This window comes from Anastrepha obliqua, chromosome 5 (genome assembly GCF_027943255.1).
Source record: "Anastrepha obliqua isolate idAnaObli1 chromosome 5, idAnaObli1_1.0, whole genome shotgun sequence".
NCBI lineage: Eukaryota > Metazoa > Arthropoda > Insecta > Diptera > Tephritidae > Anastrepha > Anastrepha obliqua.
In genome coordinates this window covers 92,986,787-93,006,497 of record NC_072896.1, presented here as the reverse complement: position 1 = coordinate 93,006,497, position 19,711 = coordinate 92,986,787, and the positions used below count along the sequence as shown (strand labels likewise).

Here is a 19,711-nt window from a genome sequence, read left to right as displayed (position 1 = left end):
ATGGTAAATTTATAAACTTATGAGTTTCCACTTACGACTCGCCCACAGCGTTAGACTCTTTCGACATCAGCGCAAAGGAGTCTTCGTTGAGAAAGCTAATGGCATCCTTGACGGTGCCATCAAATTCATTGCTGCACGACCAGGTCACGCCGATGCTGGTTGTGTGGCCTGTGCGCTCTTTGGCGCGTTTAATGATATTGATGTTGTTGTAAAATACCTGTCCAAAGCAAATTATACATAAATCACTAAAAACAGATTGTGCTTCATAGCCAACAGCTACTTACATCCGATATGCAACCACGAAAACCCACCACATCGCTCAGATACTCAGCGGGAAAGTCGCCCACCCCGCCGAGGAATGTGCCGAAATGCACATTCAATGCTGTCATCTCGGCAGGCAACGTCTTGCGCACTATATTACCATCCACCTGCAGCGTAATGTTATTTTCGTAACGTTGCACGGCCACATCGTGCCACTCCAAATCGTTCAAGCGCTGCTTCTTTGGTGAGCGAAGCTGCAAAAATTAAGGTCGCAGAAACACATAACGACAAAGAAAAATTCATATGGGCTAACCCACCTGTATGACTTCGTGATCAATTTTATAGGTAAAGCTAATAGTGGCGCCCTCTAGCCGCATCAAGCAGTAATCGGTGCGTCCGGCGGCTAGGAAGAGAAAAGCATTTTCTTGTTGTGTACGGAATTTTACGCGTATATTTGTGGACATTTTAGCCTCCTGCAGAGGCATCGTTATGTAGCCATCACCGAAGAGTGAAACTGAAATGTGCAAATAATAAAAAAAAGAAACATTACCGTGAAACCGTGGAATATTCGTAAAAATAAAAACAAAATTATTATGTTGCTTGGTAAATTTTATTTTATGATGGGAGACTAATTTAAAGAACTCAGGAGCTCAAAGTGCGCAGGAGATTATGGGGATTTAAAAGTAAATGCATAAATTGTTAGTATAACTACTCAAGAAAATGTGGTAAACATTTTAAAGCGAAATTCGCTTTATTTCCGATTCTATGTGCACTTAAGTGAGCGCCAGTTGGTTCGGCCCCGAAGCGCTTACGATACGATGCTTTATTTTATTGCAACGATTTCTCGAAGACTAATGAACCGATTTTAATTGTCTTTTCTTCAAAATTTTTGTTATCGCATTGGTTATCGTTGTACATAGCCGATTTTCAAAATTTTGAAAATAACTATTTTTTGGCCCTGTTGAAAATCAAAAAAAATTCTGAAAAACACACATCGAAATTCAAATCATCACCATTTTGTCAAAAAACAAAAAACGGCTACGTACAACGTTAGCCACTATTGTGTAGATTAATAAAATGTTTTTTGATTTCAGATGATTCATTGCTCTATCGCTGCCACCAGATGAAGCCATTTTTTTGACTCGTTACGTTTATTTACATAAATTTGTAAATTTTCAATACTTTTTAATAAAAATTTGCATCAACATAGTTTAAAACATATATAATAAATTGCCTTTTGTCCGATCCTCGAATAATCATTCCTACTTACAAAAAAATACCAAAAATCGACTATTTTTTGACCCCCACAGTGGCGTTCCCCCTTAGCCTATTAAGAGTCTGACTAGAATATTTGGCAAAGCATTAAATGTATTTTCTGGTGTGTTGGGTTGAAGAACTGATTTTTTTGCATGAATCGCCCTTAAACATATCCACAAAACTTATGAGTGTCAAAAATTTAAAAAAGAAAAAAAATTAATATAGAAAAAAAAAGAAAAAAAAATAAGAAAAAATTTTTAGTTTAAAAAAATTAAAAAATAATTAAAAAACCTCAGAAAAATTAAAAGCCAAATTTTAGAATTTCAATTTAACACTGCTCAACACAAATAAAATAAAAAACATTATAAAATATATTAAAAATAATTAAAAAACCTTAATAAAAGTAAAAACAAAATTTTAAAATTTCAATTAAAAAAAAAAAAAATTTACAACAAAAGACAATTTTGGTGGGATATTACACTGTTCAACACAAGAAAAAAAGTGTCTAACAATGGATTCTTGTAGAGAGGATAAAAAAATATGTGAGCATTGATGATTCATTCAGTTTACGTCTGAATTTTTTTAACGGCCTCGAAGCTTTCAAACTTTTGCACATTTTAATGTAAATAGGCATAGCAAACTATGTGATCCTTACATCCCAGATACTTGATGTATTCTGGAGTACTATCGAAAAAACCATGGAGAACATTTTTGCGGAACATTTTAACCTTCTAACACCACAATGGACCGCTTTTTATCTCTTTTGCCGAATAGTGCAAAAAATACGCATAATAGAGGGTTATAACGGGTTAAAATCTACTACTGTATTGTATTTGTGGATTACGAACGGTGACTGATTTGCGGTTGGGTTAGCCGCTTTATACTGATGATGAAGTTCATCAGATTTTTTATATCAAGTCCTGCAGGCGTAGGAAAGAAGTGAGAACCAAGGTACCTAAATTTTAGTCCCGCGAGAGCGGGGTAGCTAAGGAGAAGGTGCAGAGATGAATCTACCTAATCCACCTCAGCCTCCATACAGCTGACGCAATACGCACTCGAAGTAGTTCCAAGTCTCGCAGCATGCATACCTCGCGGATAGTGACCCGTGAGGACACCCCCCAAGGTTTGAGAGCTGAGATTTTGTCATCTTCACAAGATCCCTCGAACCCCTTCGATCCACACTTGGCCAGAGAGATTTCGCGACCTTACAAGTTTGTGCCCAGCGCTCGCTGAGTCGACGCGAAGCCTAACGTTCCAGATGTAGAACGCAATTTGTGAAGGGCATACCAATCCTCTCCTTTCGCAGGGAAACTACCTCACAAGTCCCTTGTATAGCCAGCTCGTCCACTTTGCAGTTTCCCGCAATGACGCTATGACCAGGTGTTTTTGAGTAGAAGTCGAGTAGAAAATTTATATATATTTAACATAGAGTAGACTGATTTTTAAAATAAAACAATGTTCCCTACTTTTCTTAGCGCTATGATGAGTTTTACGATTATAGTTCCTTGACAAAGTGTCATCTCATACAAAAACATGCGACAAACATAAAAAAAGTTATCAAATCAATAAACAAGAACAGAACCAGCAGATCAGGGACCGCCCAAAAACCATTATATTCTACTTCCCCACCGCTTTCTTATGAAAAATCTACCTGGGATGCGACAAGGATGATAGATTTACCAGCTTTGACAAAATTTCTATGGCATAAAATGAAACTGAGCGAGCAACTTCAGCAGTCACGTCATCAGGTACTCAACAGCACAATTTTGCCCACTCGTTTCACACGAATTCACACACTCGTCCAATCATTCGTTGTTCAAACAGCAAAAAGCAATGTTAAGGGGATCCGCTGGTCTAGAAATTTCAAAAAATCGATTTTTTGTTTATTTTTGATATTTCATCTTAAGAATATACTGTGAAATTTTCGTGCGGAAATTCCCAATATTATAGCTTCTACAGCCCATTAACTAGGTAGAGAGCGGCCCGCGCGCTCCTGTACCTCAAACGTGAAACTTATTTATGTAATATATCTCGAAACGACTTTTTTCGGCCTGATGCTGAAAAAAAAGTAAATAAAAACTTTTCAACCGAATAGTCTGAAATTTTAATATGTCTTTCCCAACATCAATGGCTTTCGCTCGTACTAGAATCATATATTAGTTCAATTATTTCGTATTTGTTTGATTAAAAAACTGAAAAACCCCCGATTTTTAGAGTATCAAATTCAAAGTCGCACCATTTTATAAATTTTTTTTTATCCTAGTTCGGGGCATAGCTACAATCATACTGATTAACAATTTTTTTGCATTTTGTGTTTCAGATAAATAGAAGAGTCAAAATGGACATCATCGTGCAGGTCCAATTTTTCGGGAGGCTCAACTTCTGCGCCATTTTTAAAATTATTAAAAAAAAAATACATTTTTCAGTGTTGGATATAAAGGAAGTAAAATGAAAAGCCTAAAAATTTTAAATATCGTTTTTCATATTTTTTTTTTTGTGAAAAAAAATTCTGAAACTACCCTAAATTTTCGAGCTCTCGACCACCGGGACCCCTTAAGGGAGCTGCTGTTGGTTTTTTTGCGTACGCAATATAATCTCAGTGCTTTCGTAAACAAACCGCTGTTATGACGTCAGTGAATCAGCTGATTCTTTTGAACTCGTCGAGAGCCGGTTAACGGTCTGCTCTTTGCCACAGCTTGTAAATTATTTTTTTCACCATGGGATGCGATGCAGATTTTCATTAAATTCGCTGGACACTCAATGTGTTATATTGCGTAATATCCAACAGCAGTATTTTTCCCAACCAACTGCACAAAGCCAACCAACCAACTAATCAAATCCTACTTTTTATGCATCGCCCCAAAAATTTCGCAACTTTCGCTTTTGTGGCATGCTACTTCACTCAAGTGCCGTTATTATAGGCAAGAAGCGAATATCACAATATTTGCAGTGACTGCATCAACAAAAGTGGCATGAAACAGCTGCATGCAACACTTGAATATGCCACATTTTAGGAAAACAAATAAATAAACACACAAAGCCTTCGCGAGTTGTGCTGCCAACATGAAAACGAGTGCAATATTTTGCTTTTATTTTTATTGTTTACGTAGGCAATTAACAGCAATCAAGCAAAAATCATTTCCCTGCTACTTAAAAACTGAAATTTGTAAGTGTTTGAAAGACACAAAACAAAAAATGCAGATTTAAGCGATGTGCTGGGTACTTGGCGTGCGAAACTGTGTATGTTTGAATGTATTTAAATCACTTGGAATCCTAACCTATATAACGCCATACTTTTGTTGATGGTCCATGGATGAGCTCGACCATTGTTTACTTTTTGTGATAAGCGTACATTTTTTTTATGTTTATCTATTTTTTTGTTTTGGAAAAATGCCCTTACGCAAATCTCTAGGCAATAAATTGCCTACTTAACTTTATTGTAATGCCATAAACAAAATCTAAACGCCCATGGCAACTTTGACCTGCAGCCGGCAATTTGAGTGAGTATTTACATATTTGCCGCTTATCAGCACATTTATTTATTTACTCTTAAAATCCACAACAAATAAAGACAGCCTATGTTGCCTCACAACCATGTGCAGGACACATGTCTAGGGAAGTGATTGCAGGGCGTATGCCACACGGCGCAAATATGTTTCTTTCCAAATACTTCACACATCCTCGTACTTGCGTACATGCATTTACAGCTGTGTTCACAATAATAGCAGTATTTTTAGCAGTAGCCTTTTATTTAATTAATTGTTTTTTTTTTTAATATTGGACGTCCAATAAAACTAATCTTATATTGTGCACCTAAATCGTAAAAGGGAAAAATTCATTAAATCGATTATTTTTTTTTTTTCACTCACAATTTCACTATTTTTTCAATTAAAAATCTAAATGCATTAATTTTAAAAAGTATATATATATATACAGATATCGCACTTGTTACGTTAAAGCGTAACAACTCAAAAAGAAAAGGAAAAGAGTAACCACTCAAAAATTTGTTATTTTAGCGCAACTACTAAACAAATAAGAATGAAACAACCGTTATATTGTTTTTAATGATATTTTCGTGCAATTACATATTTTTTCCCTTGTAATACCTATATTATTAATATTTACGGAAACAGTTTTTCGTCTCTACTGAAAATGTTCAGATTTTGAGTTGTTACGCTTTAACGTAACAAGTGCGATATGTTTTCCTTTACCTCCTTGTCGAATATATTTTTATTTTTTACAGAAAAAATCTTCAATTCGCGTCTGCTTTTTAGTAGGTTAGGTTAGGTTAGCCAGGTAGCTTGTCTAATACAAGACACTCTATGGCCCTAATGCCCTTTGTGATACCTGCATTTTATTTCCATCTCCTAACTAAATTGTATAAGCCACTTGGATATTTTTAAGAAGATAACTAGTCCTACCACTGAGAAATTTTGCAAATTTCCCAGGTCTTCAAAAAAGTACTCGCCAAGATATTTGACCCGGCTTCTTTGAAATGTAGGACATTCACAGAGATGGTGTTGTACGAACTCAATTGTTTCTTTATCTACACAGCTCCTGCAGAAGTCATTGTGAAGTACACAGATTCGAGTGGCTAAGGTGCCAATAGCGCAGTGACCCGTTATAACACTTGCGAGAACACTGGCATTTGATCTGTTGAGTTCAAGCAGACATTTTGTTCTTTTAACATTTAGTTTTGGCCAGAGTGCTTTGGAAGCCCTATAGTTAGTAGTCGGAGACCACTGCGATTACGCTCAAGTCAGTCGCAGTATACAGTTCGTTCAGAGAAGTTCTAGTGTCCTCTACAACTCACTGATGGTCCAGTTCAGAGCGTTCCTTGCAGACTCTTCCGCTCTTTTATTTCCCTCCACTCCAGAGTGGCCGAGGAAATAACAAAGTGTGGTGTTGTGTTGTGGGGTGAGGGAAAGCGATTTCCTGTATTCCTTAACAGGTGCTGCTTCACTATTAATAGAAATGTCTATAGCGTAGATCTCAGCTTGAAAGACGCTGCATAGGTTTGGGAGTCTAAAGGAATAATTGAAGAGCAATTATTTCGAGAACACTCCCAATCCAGTGTCATTGTCCATCTTTGAGCCGTCAGTATAAATATGGTGACTGCTATCATCTGATCACTATCACTCTGATCTGCCAATCCTTTTTGTCGAATTATTCTGATTTTATAATCTTTTTTCAAATCTATCTTAGGAACCAGATAGTTTATGCGTCCACAGATGGTAAACTAATGCATGACCGTGCGTGTTTTCTTTTAGCTGCCTGCTGCTTTAATCCTGGAAGCAGATTTGGCCGCTATCCCTTTAACATAAACATCGATGGGTTGAATATGTAGGATCAGCTCCAGCGCCGCCCGAGGCGTCGGTCGGAGCACACCTGTTATTCCTACACAAGCTAATCGTTGGACTTTTTTACGATTCTTCAAATAGGATTGTGTCTGCATCGCCTCCCTCTACAAGAAAGCTCCATAAGTCAAAATGAATCGTTTTGTACGCTCAGTGCCTTTTAATAGCTTCCAAGCTTTTCTGCACTGCGATTTCTTGCATATCCCTTAGTACCAAAAATATTGTTAAGAGTCATATTTTGAATAAGAGTAGAGAAACCTACAAAAATGTATATTTTTAAACATCCAGGTGCATCTTTTGAAATACCTTTTATAACTAAACCCTGGTCTTACACCTGGGAGAACTGCTGCTGCCAAAGTCAATGCCGATTCAAGTACATTTTCGCAGTCGCGCCTAAGCAGTTTGGAAAGCAATGCCCAATAATACACAAAATAATTCGCATTGAAAAACTGCATCGTGGAAAAAATTATTATTTTTTCAATTACGTCCTCTGGATTCTTTACAGTAACTGCCTTCACACTATCTGCATTATAAGCTATCTGCAAAAAGCTTTTCCCCACATTTTTTAAGAAGACGTATTTCGAAGAGTTTTTTCAATTCAATCATCCAAGCATTACGGGCATAAATGTTCATATAAATTTTTAGTCAGAATCTTTAGAAAAATTCTGGGTATACAGTTTTATAGCCCATTCAATTTTGGTATAATAAAGTCCAAGTTTAAAGTGGCTCGAAATTCGCGTTGATTTTTGATAATTTTTTTGTTGACGGTGTTACGCACTTACTTCCATACAACGAAAACTCAGAATTTTTTATATGGAAGACCACCAAGGAAAAAAAATTGACATAACTCAGCGCGATTTTTGACAAACTCTAAAATTGCACTTTATGATATAAAAATTTAACGAGCTGTAATTCTGCATACCTTAAATTTTGGCAAAAAGTTAGAAATGTTGAAGAAAAATTGCTTAGTAGTACTTCATTGCTAAAAAATTCAATTTTGTTGTAGTATGAGCCACATTTTTATGAAAAAATATAAATGCAATTCTAAAAATTCTGACTAAAAAGTTTGACATTTTAATAGAAATTTTTTTATTTTTTCATAGTATGATAATTCAAGTTATATGAGCTATATTTTTATAAAAAAATTTGAAAATTTATTTATAGTCAAAACTTTGCAATAAATCGCGCTGCTATTGTTATGCGCACAGATGTACATACCTACATATATATACACATACATACATGCATGCTTGCACTCATGCCACGTATGCCACACGAAGCGACGATAAGAAATGACAGCTTTAACATTGTGCACATCAACACCGGCTATGGTGTTGGCGTTAGTGTTATTGGTGACAAAAATGTTGCAGCGGCAAATGAAGTGCTGGACGCGCCGCAGTTGACAGAAAGAAAAGAAATATTTTCGTGATATGTGTGCGCCACTCAATGTTGAAGTGGCAAAACAATAAATTCAATTTGCATAAGTGGTTTGGGGCGTACACAGAGTGGCAAGCATGGAACGGTAGGGAAATTCACTAGTTCCGAACTAATGAACTGACGCGTGAAAAAGTACATAAAGGAGTAGAAAAGAAATTTTCGATTCAAATTTTCACTCTCTCACCATCCTTAAGCAAAACTCGGAAGATCTAATTAATGGGGCATATGCCTTATAACGCTGATTTGACACCCAATGACTTCTCTTTGCTCTCGAACAAGAAAAATTAAATGCGAGGTCAACGACTTTCAACATCTGAAGAAGCTGTTGAAGTCTTTAAGCAGCTCGTTTTGGAGGTATTTGGCACTGAGTGCCAATTGACAATTGAAAAATTCTAAAATTGGTTCGAGTGAATGTGAAAATGTTTTGATTTCCAGGGAGAATATTTCAAAAAATATTAAAGTCAATTTCATTATCATTTTACTGAGATTTCATTATTGGGCGCAAAATGTAAAAGGCAACACTTACATTAGCTGATATTTGCATATTTATTGAATTCGCAAAAGCCAAAAAAATCTGCATGCCGACTCGAATCAGCAACTCTCTGTATTAGAAGTCGTAGTTAATAAACGAAGCTTCAATTCTCGAAGCTTATCTGTGAAGAGAACGACCTTTTATCTTTACTTCTAGCCCCTGTCACACTCCCACTTTCAAGACAGTTGAGGCGTGTGTAAAAAAGTGGTTCCAAATTGACTAATTCTTACCAGTGCTCTACCAGAAAAGTGTCTTACGTTGTTCAAATAAAGTCTCTCCCTGCAGAGGAGTAGCTGATTTAAACACATTTTCAAACCTCAAAAAAAGCCCTGGCTTAGGCGTATTTCAAAGTGTATTTGTTTGTATGTAAATGTCGCTACTTGGATGACTGGTAGCCTGCCTCTAAGCGCAACGCTTGGAGTTCAAGTCGGCAATCAACAAGGAACACAAACGAAAATGCGACATAGAGACATGCACATGTATGTGTGGAAGTGTGCAATAAAACCACCACAGCGCTTAGCAGTCACTGCAGCCACGTTGGTAAGTTACAACAAATTGTTGTTGTAGCAATAGACTTTGGCCACTCTGTCGTTTGCCATTGTTGATCGGTGTCGTGGGTGCAATGAAAAAATATGGCAACAGATGCAGCATTCCTTAGATATGAACACGCTTTTATTGGGTACACTAAAAAGTTCGATAACAAATTGTTGATATTTGGCTTTAAGTCCAAATAAGTAAAAGTAAAATTTTGTAGATTGAAATTAAAAAAAATTTGCATTTTCGTGAATTTTTTTTTTGTTAGTAAAGCGATTCCATTTGAAGTGATCAACGTCTTGAGGACATTGTCATACATTTCTCTGAAAATTAGTTTACTTGTAGGGTTCAGGAAAATTGGAAATTGTGAAAAAATTATTAATTTTGAGATTTATTGAATGTTGAAAATTGTAGTACAGAGTTTTTTAAGTGAAATATCTTCGATTATTTTTAACATTTTGAAATAATATATTTTTTTGGTTTTTTGGACTACAATTTTGGTTTTTTTAAATTGTTGGGAAAAAAATTATGTTTTGTGGGATTGAAGTAAACTGAAAGAATAAAAAAAAATTTTAGAACTCTGGGATTTATTGAATGTTTAATATTTTGAAATACATTTTTTTAAGTAAAATGTATTCTTATTTTTTACTTTAAAATTTTTGTTTTAATTTTTTAGTGTTGCATAAACTTATAAAAACAATTGTTAGAAAAAAAATATATTTTTTTAATTTTCAGAAAAAATTTTTTTTTTAAATTTTCGGAAAAATTTTATTTGCCATTTTTGAAAAGCAAATATGATACTATTAGAAAAATTTGTTTCTTCGTTTTGGTGTTTCACGAAGATTCGAATGGTAGTCACGCACCGACCCATCCGGCTACGGCGGCCGCAAATACACGGCATTATTTCATTGATTCGCTAACAAAAAAACTATTCCCAAAAATTTTGAACAAAAACATAAAATTTATTTCCAAAAAACAAAATGTTAAAAGCTATGTTTTGTCCTAAAACATTACTATTACTTTTTTAATGTTAAAATAACCGAAGTTATTTCTCTTAAACTTTTTTACAAAAGACGAAAGAATTTTTACAAAGTATATTTTGTCCTAAAAACTTAAAAATATAGTTTTTGAATACTAAACAGAACAGTAGATATTTCATTTTAAAAACTTTAAAAATGTTCCAAAAACTTTCGTAAAACAACATAATTTTTTTTTTCTAAAAAATTAAAAATATTTTTTAAATACTTCAAAATTTTTTGTAAAAATGTTCCTAAAACTTTTGTACAAAAGCATATATGTATATATATTTTTTTTTCAATGAAAAAATATTTCAACTTTTTTTTATGAAAAATTTTTTTATATTAATAATTTGGAAAAAATATGCATTTTTACAAAAATTTCTTTAAAAAAAAATATATTTTTTGTACAAAATTTTGAACCAAAATATACATTTTTTTTCATAAAAAATTTTTTTCTATTAATATTTTGGAACAAAATATACGTTTTTACAAAATTTTCACTGAAACAAAAAATATATGTTTTTGTACAAACTTTTTAGGAACATTTTTGCAAAAAATTTTCAAGAATTTAAAAAATATTTTCAATTTTGTAAAAAAAAAAATTTATGTTTTTGTACGAAAGTTTTTTCTAGAAAACTAATTCATTACTAGAAAACTAATTGTTTTTTGTATTACTTGATACAAAAATGTTCCCAAAAATTTTGAGCAAAAACATAAAATTTTTTTCCAAAAAGAATTTTTTAAAGCATAGTTTGTTCTACAAAATTGAAAATATTTTTTTTTTTTTAATTACAAAAAAACGTACATATTTCGCTTTAAAATATTTTGTAAAAAATGTGAAAACACAATTTTTACAAAAGAAAGAATTTATGAAATTAAGTTTTGTCTTAAAAAAAATTGTTTTTTAATGTTAAAAAAACGCAAGATATTATCAGGCCAGTCCATAAGTTCGAGCGTTTTTTAAAGGTGGTTTTAAAATTAATAAAAAATATGTTTAAAGTATTTATTAATCAATAATATATTTTTTTTCATTATTTACAATGTCCTCCCAACGTTTAGGCAAATTTTTAATTCCCTGCTCAAAAAATTTGTTGTCCTTGGAGCCAAAATACGCTTCGATATGCCTTTTTATAGCTTCTTTTGAGGAGTAGTTCTTGTTGCTCATATGGGATTGAAGTCCACGGAAAAGGTGATAATCACAAGGTGCAATATCTGGAGAGTATGGTGGATGCGGCATTGGCTCCCATCCGAGCTCGTTCAGCTTGCCTAATGTTTGCCTTGCGGTATGAGGTCTTCCGTTGTCGTGGTGAAACAAAACTTTGCGTCTATTCACTAAATACGGTCGATTTTTGTTAAGTGCCTCATTCAGGTTTGATAGCTGATGGGAATAATAATCAGCAGTTATGGTCTGGTTTGGTTCCAGAAGTTCATAATAAACAATACCGGCCATATCCCTCCAAATAGACAAGAGAATCTTTTTGGGGTGACGGCCATCTCCAGTTGGTTCTGGTGATTCATCTTTATCTAACCATTGGCGTCTGCAAACAGGATTATTGTAAAGGACCCATTTTTCATCACCAGTAACGATACGGTTCAAAAAAACTTTCACTTTCAAGCCGTTGCAGCAGCTGAGCACACACATTCACTCTATGCTGAAGGTTGGCGACGGAAAGTCTATGCGGAACCCATTTTCCCACTTTGAAATCTTTCCCAACTGAACCAGGTGCCTGTGAACTGTTCCTTCGATGAATTTAACCTCTGAGCTATCATATCGACTGTCAAATTTGGCTCAGCTTCCAGGAGTTCGAGCAAGGCGTCGGAGTTATAGACTTCAGGACGACCAGCGCGCGGGGCATCCTCCACGTCGCAGTTACCACTTCGGAATTTTGAAAACCACTTTTGCGCAGTACTTACACTCACGGTATCCTCTCCGTGAACAGTGTTTACTTCTGCAGCAGCAGTTGTTGCATTTTTACCAATTTTATAAAAAAACACAAAAAAATTTTTATTTATTTTTTAACAACATGCGCTTCTATCCGCGATTAAAATCACTTGTCGAATGCACAATATATCAAAGAAAATATAAATAGTTCCGCTATATTCCGCGAATAAATTTTGAATGCAAAAATCGTACAAAAGTGAAATTATGATTAAAATACGCATGAACTTATGGACTGGCCTGATATTTCCTTATAACAAATATTATAAAAAGATATTCCCAAAAATTTTGAATAAAAACATAAAATTTTTTACCAAAAAAATTTTTTTAGTGAGTATATTTTGTCCTAAAAAGTTAAAAAATAGTTTAAGTAATAGCAGTTTTGTCCTCAAATTTCAGAACATTTGTTTTTAATATCAAAAAGAGCCAAATATATTTCACTTTCAAACACTTAATAAAAAATGCTTCGAAAAATTTGTAACAAAAACTAAAAAAAATTTTCCAATAAAATAAATTTTTTCAAAAGTTAGAAATTATATTTTGTCTAAAAAAATTAAAAAATTTAATATTAAAAAGCACAGAAAATATTTCACTTTTTTTTTTAAGTATATTTTGTCCTAAATACTAAAAATGGGTTTTTATATAAAACAAAGAACCGTAGATATTTCGCTTTAAAAAATTTTATGAAAAATGTTTACAAAAATTTCGTACAAAATAATATTGTGAAATGTTTTTGCAAGTATATTTCATGTCAAAAAAATTTTAATTTGAGTTTTGTCCTAAGCATTTTTTTTTTTAATGTTAAAAAGAATCGAAGAGATTTCACTGCATTGAATAATCAAAATTATTTAATTTTTTGCATAATTTTTTTAATTTACTTCTCCAAACCCACAAAAAAACCAATCCTCAGAAAAATGTACAATTGCGTTCAAAATACTTTGAGCACTTGTCATGGAATCCCTCAATATAAAAGTGGCAGCATGTGGCGAAGGCTAAGCAACTTTGAGATACAAAAAGCAAAAACTGGATAAGCGAAATACTTTAATCGATTGTAAATTACAAATTTCAGCCTTCGAGATGAGCCTCGCTCTGAACGTCGACCAGGCACCGAAGAAGTCAATGAAATCATAGAAAAAAATTTAGTAAGATCGGCTGAAGGCAAAAAGCTATGGGCATCACACAATAAAAAATGTAATAAACCATTGACTAAGACTGTTGCAACTAAACACATTTAATAAATGATTAGAGCAAACGATTACAGCGATGACAAAGAAATACCTTTTGATCATAAAACACGTTAAAGCTAATACGAAAAAGACCGTGAATGAAGCGAACTGAATTTCAAGGCATTTTCTACGGCACCATTGTATACCCCATCCAACACCAATGTCGATGATGTACAGCATAAATGTCAAGCAGAAGCTGAAAAATAATGTGCAGGTGTGCACTAATTAAAAATAATTTCTGGAAAATTCAATGCATCACTATATCAATTATTCTCTTTTTTTGCTTTACACCAAACAGCACCGTAGTATGCGTCGATTTTCCCAGTAACTGCAGACACAATGCCAATTTAAAGCTTCCCGCAGCGAGGGCGCTTTTGATATTCACCGATCTCATTATGATCGTACCACAATTTTCTTGCCTTGGTGGAGATGCCTGTCTACATACATACGTGTGTATATCTATTATCTACTGTGCGGCACGCCAAGAAGAATATTTATTATTGAAGCTTATTTTTTTTAACTATTTGGCGATCGTGAAAAGCAAGGCAAAATAAATAATGATGTAGTTGTGTGTATATCATTTATAAGTGCATACACTCGGCGACATTACTATCGTGGCACCTAAATTTTTTCAATGCAACTCGAGCTTTCAGCCTCGACACAGGTGAAATGAGGCCTGTATATGGTAACATGAATGTCTTAAGGCATATGAAAGATGAATTCATAGGGAGATATCAAACACCCCTATTGCGAATGTCGACTGGTAGTAGATAAACCACTATTGACCGATGCCATTGTGAGTGTCGATCGCTCGATAAATCAGCGACTGTGAACAGTTTTCAATCGCTTATTGTCCACGAAATGCAGGCTCATCAAGATTTAGGTAAAGGCATCTGATACCGGCAAAAACAAGGTGGAATCCATAGCAGCAAAGCTAAACAGCTTGGGATCATCAGTGAGATCATGGAAAAAGTGGTGGAAGGTAAAATATTCTAATTGAGATTTAATAAATCAAATGAACAGAATTTGAACAGGTTCCAAAAGCAAGACCAAGAGGAAATTTGATAGAGATCCAAGCATTTTGCATATTCCAGCATCTCTATAATAAGCCGTAGGGCCGCAATATAGGTATTTGATTCATAGTAATAAACAGAAATTGCCGACTTCATGAAGTATACCCATAGCAGGCGTTGGTCTGCGTTGAGCTCCTGCAGAGTAGCCAAGTGCTTTGTGAAAGAACCAAACAGGAAATTAGCGTCATTTCTCTTAAAACATAGTAGGTGGTCATCGACGACCCAATATGCCTATCCTGCCGTGAGAATGGGCACACTGCAGAGCATTTCCCTGTAGCTGTACGGCACTTTCTAGAATCAGACTTAGGCTGTTGGGGTGCGATATACAGACTCTGGATAAAATTCATACACTTCCTCTTCCGAATCTATTAGGATTCATCAATGAATCCAAAAGATTCGTAGAAGAGTGACCTCAAACCAATTTTTTCGTCTTACCATCCATACTGTACATATCCTATCTCTCTATACCTTCCACTGTAATCTATCTGGGTGTAGTACAATAGTCTTCCTGACTGAGTGCTTGGAGTAGTTCAAAACCCCCACAAATATAATGTAATTCTAATAAAAAGTACAGCAAATTCCGTAAAAGTATTAACAAAGTGTCACAGCTGTTGACAATTTAGATGACCATTCACAAAAAAGTAAATTTTTCCCCTCCAATATATATACATATGTATATAATTGGCGCGTACACCCTTTTTGGGTGTTTGGCCGTGCTTCTCTTCCTATTTGTGGTGTGCGTCTTGATGTTGTTCCACAAACGGAGGGACCCACAGTTTCAACCCGACTCCGAACGGCAGATATTTTTATGAGGAGCTTTTTCATGGCAGAAATACACTCGGAGGTTTGCCATTGCCTTCCGAGGGACGACCGTTATTAGAAAAATGTTTTTCTTAATTTTGGTGTTTCACCGAGATTCGAACCTATCACGCATCAACCCATTCGCACCAACCCATTCGGCTACGGCGGCCACCTTGATAGGCTTAAGGTATTTTTAAATTAGGTTTCAAATGCGTCGGAAACCTTGGCATATTTCTTCCTAAATAAAAAAAAGTTTGGACATTCGTTATATGGAGAAAATCCGCAAGGCCACCAGCAAAAAAATTATCAAATATCAACGGGATTGTTGAGTCGTATAAGATTTTCACTTTATTTACAAAAATTCAATGGGCTATAACTGCATAATCAGAATTTGTACACACATTTTTTAATCAAATTATAGCTCATTCTATTACAAAAACCATTAACCCCCTTGTGTAAGTTAAAAAAAATTGAAAAATTTTTATCATTTACAAATTTTCTTTTAAATGTTTTTTTAGAAAATATGAAGTTTTGATGAACGTTTTTTTGAAGTGAAAATTCTTAGGCGTTGATGGGCGAGCGAGAATTGAGGGTAAAATTTCAAGGCCATGCAACGTTTTGAGCATTTTCGTTCCGCGAGAGAGAAAAAAAGATACTACGTGTACTTTATATGGTACACATTAGGCTATTTTTCCTGAGTTTTTCCTTGTGGTTGCTAATTTCTAGTGAGAAATAACACTACCTACTTTTTGGCGCTTGTTTGCTGGTGCAAACTTGTAGGAAATATATTTTTGGTGCCTACTTTTTGGCGTTATATTTCCTTGGTGCCTACTGTTTGATGCGTTTTTTGGTCCCATTTTGTTTGCTTTTTTTTTGGCCTACTTTTTGGCGCTTATTTCCGTTTCCGTTTCCTGGCTAGTGCTTGTGCGTACTATAAAGTGCTATCCATTCCGGCGTCGAATTCATTGGTATTGCCTTGCGGTAATTTGTGCCGTTGCTGCGGTCCTGGAATCGCTGCGGGAATCGTTAGTGCGGGTGATAAATGCTCGGAGTAGTGCGCGTTGTTGTCATGGTCTGTGTCCGGCGTTTACCTACACCGGTCGACCCTTCTCCGTTTTTGTAAATTTTGTCTATTTGCATTCTCTGCAAATGTTGTTAATTTATTATCTCTCTCTATATATATATATCTCTAATTCTCTCTCGGGTCTCTCCCTCTTTCTTTGTCTGCCTTGAAAGTTTCACTTCTGTTATGTGTACTACGCTACACGCACTTTTTTCATTTTACGCAAAGTTTCAAACTTGGATTTAAATGGTTTTTTTGTGGTAGAATGACCCATGTTTTCAATTTTTTATATAAATAATAAGCAAATAAATTGTCAACATTTGTAAAAGAGTTCTGGTGCTATAGTTCTTTAGCGCAGTGTATGTGCTAGCAAAGGAGGTTCTCGATGCTTTGTTTATGCTTACATTGGAAATCTGCTCCGCGGCGGGTCCCAAACCGAGCGCACAACCAGCTATCCTGGGTTGCTTCGTCTTTTCACATTAGCTCGCTTTGAACCGCCTGTTCGGAAGCTACCCAAAGGATACTTGGGCTAAGCCAGGAAGTTGTGAGCTGCTTAGACCATATGTAGAAGTATCGTCCTGGTCACTCTCAAGTTAATGGCAACAAGTGACTTTCCCCACTTTCCTGTGGACCTCAGCATATGGAAACATTCTCCATATTCCAGATTCTGCGAAAGATTTTTTGACCTCTGTACGTTGGCGACAGCGAATATCGCGGGCAAGGGAACAATGAGCTGTATTAGCTTTACGACGACATAGACATAGCGCATTAAAGATCTAGGGGCTACAAAAGCTCCAGCTCTGAAATTATTCGATGCCGTACTAGCTGGTGGTAGCAGGGAAAGAGGAAGACCTCCTTGACATTGAAAAGTTCAAATGGAGAAGGACTTGACTTCACTTGGGGTACCCAACTAGCGCCGAAAGTAGTCCTGGGATGGGAGTCACCGCAGAAGAGGAGGAGGGATCGTTTGAGTGGCCGCACCACTCGACGCAGTAGACGACGGTCGTTGTAAGTGCGAAGGCAGTTTGAATCCTACCGCACCCACCAAAAAAAAAAAAAACAAGCCCACAGTTGCCTTTTTAATTTAGTTCTAAGCATTTTGTTTTTTTTTTGTTCCCAAATAATAGACTTTGCGGGTTTATGACACTTAAGTTGGAAAAGGCCATCAAAACAATTTTTTTTTGTTGAAAATTCTGTATTTTTCACTCTGAAGTGTGTCACGCCTTAGTTGAGTTGGATAACTTAATTATTTTTCTGCAAATTGATTCTAAAGAAACTTACTTACATATAAGACAGAAGTAAGTAAGCTAAGTCGAAGGTAAGGTATGACCACTCAACTACAAAAACCGCAAAAATCGGTAGTAAGCCGCTAGTAATGACGCAGCGCGTACACTCCACAGCAGTTCTTTAATTTTACTGGCCTGCAGCAGCTAATTAATGTTGCTTAGCTGTGAGTTATGGCATTATTATTTTTTTCATTCTCCCCCGTCTTACTAAATGTCCACTGATTTTTCCTTAGCGCACGGCACGACGTGTTGGCATTGACAGTTTTGCTGTCAGTAGGCAACTAAAGTTCAGCCAAAGCTTTTTGTCTCTCTAATTAAGCACCTAAAATGGTGTGTTTCTTTTATATAAAGTTGTTTATTTATTGAATTATCCACTTTATATAGATGCAGTGAGTCATGGACGATGGAATGGAGCGGCAGCCACAAAGCCATTGGCGCGGAAAAAGTCACAATATCTCGCGTATAACTTTGGACTGCCTAAAAATAGTATTGTAATAAATATAAAAACAATGCTCCCAATTTTAAATTGGCTTACTAGGAAAATTGTGTGCTTTTTTGTGCTTTTTTATTATGCGTGCAACATATGGTGCAACTTTTATAGTTGTACATATAAAATTTAATGAACAAGTCACGCTGATGGCATACCGTAGACCACCCCTCACACCGCTCAACTCAAACTCTCAAATTATGGTCAATAAAGATTTTCAGTAACATGAGCTTAGTGCTGTCGGCAGTTGTGAGAATCTCTTTTCATCATTGGATATTATATGGCAGCATAAATATGTTAATTTTAATTATGTGTTGGCAATAAAAAGTAAAGCATCTACTAGTTAATAATTTTTGAGAAAATATGATTTGACTTTTAACAATCTGAATTTCAGAACAATTAGTCACGGCATGAAAATCTGTACACTGATTAATTTAGATTCGATAAGGTTGGCCGCCGTAGCCGAATGCGTGACTACCATTCAGAAGTGCACAGGTTTGAATCGCCGTGCATGAAACACCAAATGGTAGACACATTTTTTTCTAAAAACGGTCGCCTCTCGTCAGGCAATGGTAAACCGAATGTATCCGAGTGTATTCTGTCATGAAAAAGCGCCACATAAAAAACTATTTGCCGTTCGGAGTTGGCAGTTGAAGGTTTCTCCAATTGTTGAATAACGTCACGCCCGAATAGAAGGAGGAGCTTGGCAAACATTCAAAAAAGGTTAAAGCGCCAACTAAAGGGTGGTTAAATTTCAAGGGCCGATGTTGAATGTGAACCACACCTAAACGTCAACGACACCGTTGGACTTCTTTCTTTGGGGTTATTTGAAAGAAAAGGTGTACGTCGATAAGCCAGCAACAATTCAAGAGCTAAAGGATGAGATAATTCGGCACATTAACGGCATAGAACCTCAATTATGCCTCAGCGTCATCGAAAATTTAGCGGCGGCCATTTGACCAATATTTTGTTCCATACGTAATTGAGCCATACCAATATTATCATAATAAAGAAAAATGACAATAATTTCCTAAAAAAATTGTATTTTATTCAAAATCAACACCGGCCCTTGAAACTTATATATAAATAAGGTTGAAGTTGTTACATTGGTCATAAGTGACAAGGATGATAGAGTACTCGGTAAAACTTCAGCTATAATGAAAAATGAAATTGAGCGAGTTTTGTCGCAAACAAACGGCCGTCTCATCCCCTGTTACGTTAGCCAACCAGCAGATTCTTTCAAATTCGCTGAGAGTCAGTTAACGGTCTGGTATAGGCACACCTTCTAAAAGTTTTCCACAATGCATAAGTGGAGGACCATTGTGCCAACACAGTTAATTCGAGAATGCCCATTACTGAACTGATCTGTGCACCTGAAGAATTTCATCAATTTTTTAAAATCAATATCCAGCACCTGAGTTAGTGGCAAAAAATTACGC

General features: G+C 35.4%; 1 protein-coding gene across 1 annotated transcript in view; it reads right to left on the bottom strand.

The window, feature by feature from the left end:
• Positions 1-19,711, bottom strand: part of LOC129247894 (chondroitin sulfate proteoglycan 4) — a 48,138-nt gene that overhangs the window by 15,293 nt on the left and 13,134 nt on the right. The window contains exons 2-4 of the mRNA XM_054887256.1: positions 579-775; positions 285-515; positions 36-217 (exon numbers count right to left, since the gene is read on the bottom strand). Coding sequence (XP_054743231.1) covers positions 36-217; positions 285-515; positions 579-775 — 610 coding nt within the window. The remainder of the gene's footprint in view (positions 1-35; positions 218-284; positions 516-578; positions 776-19,711) is intronic.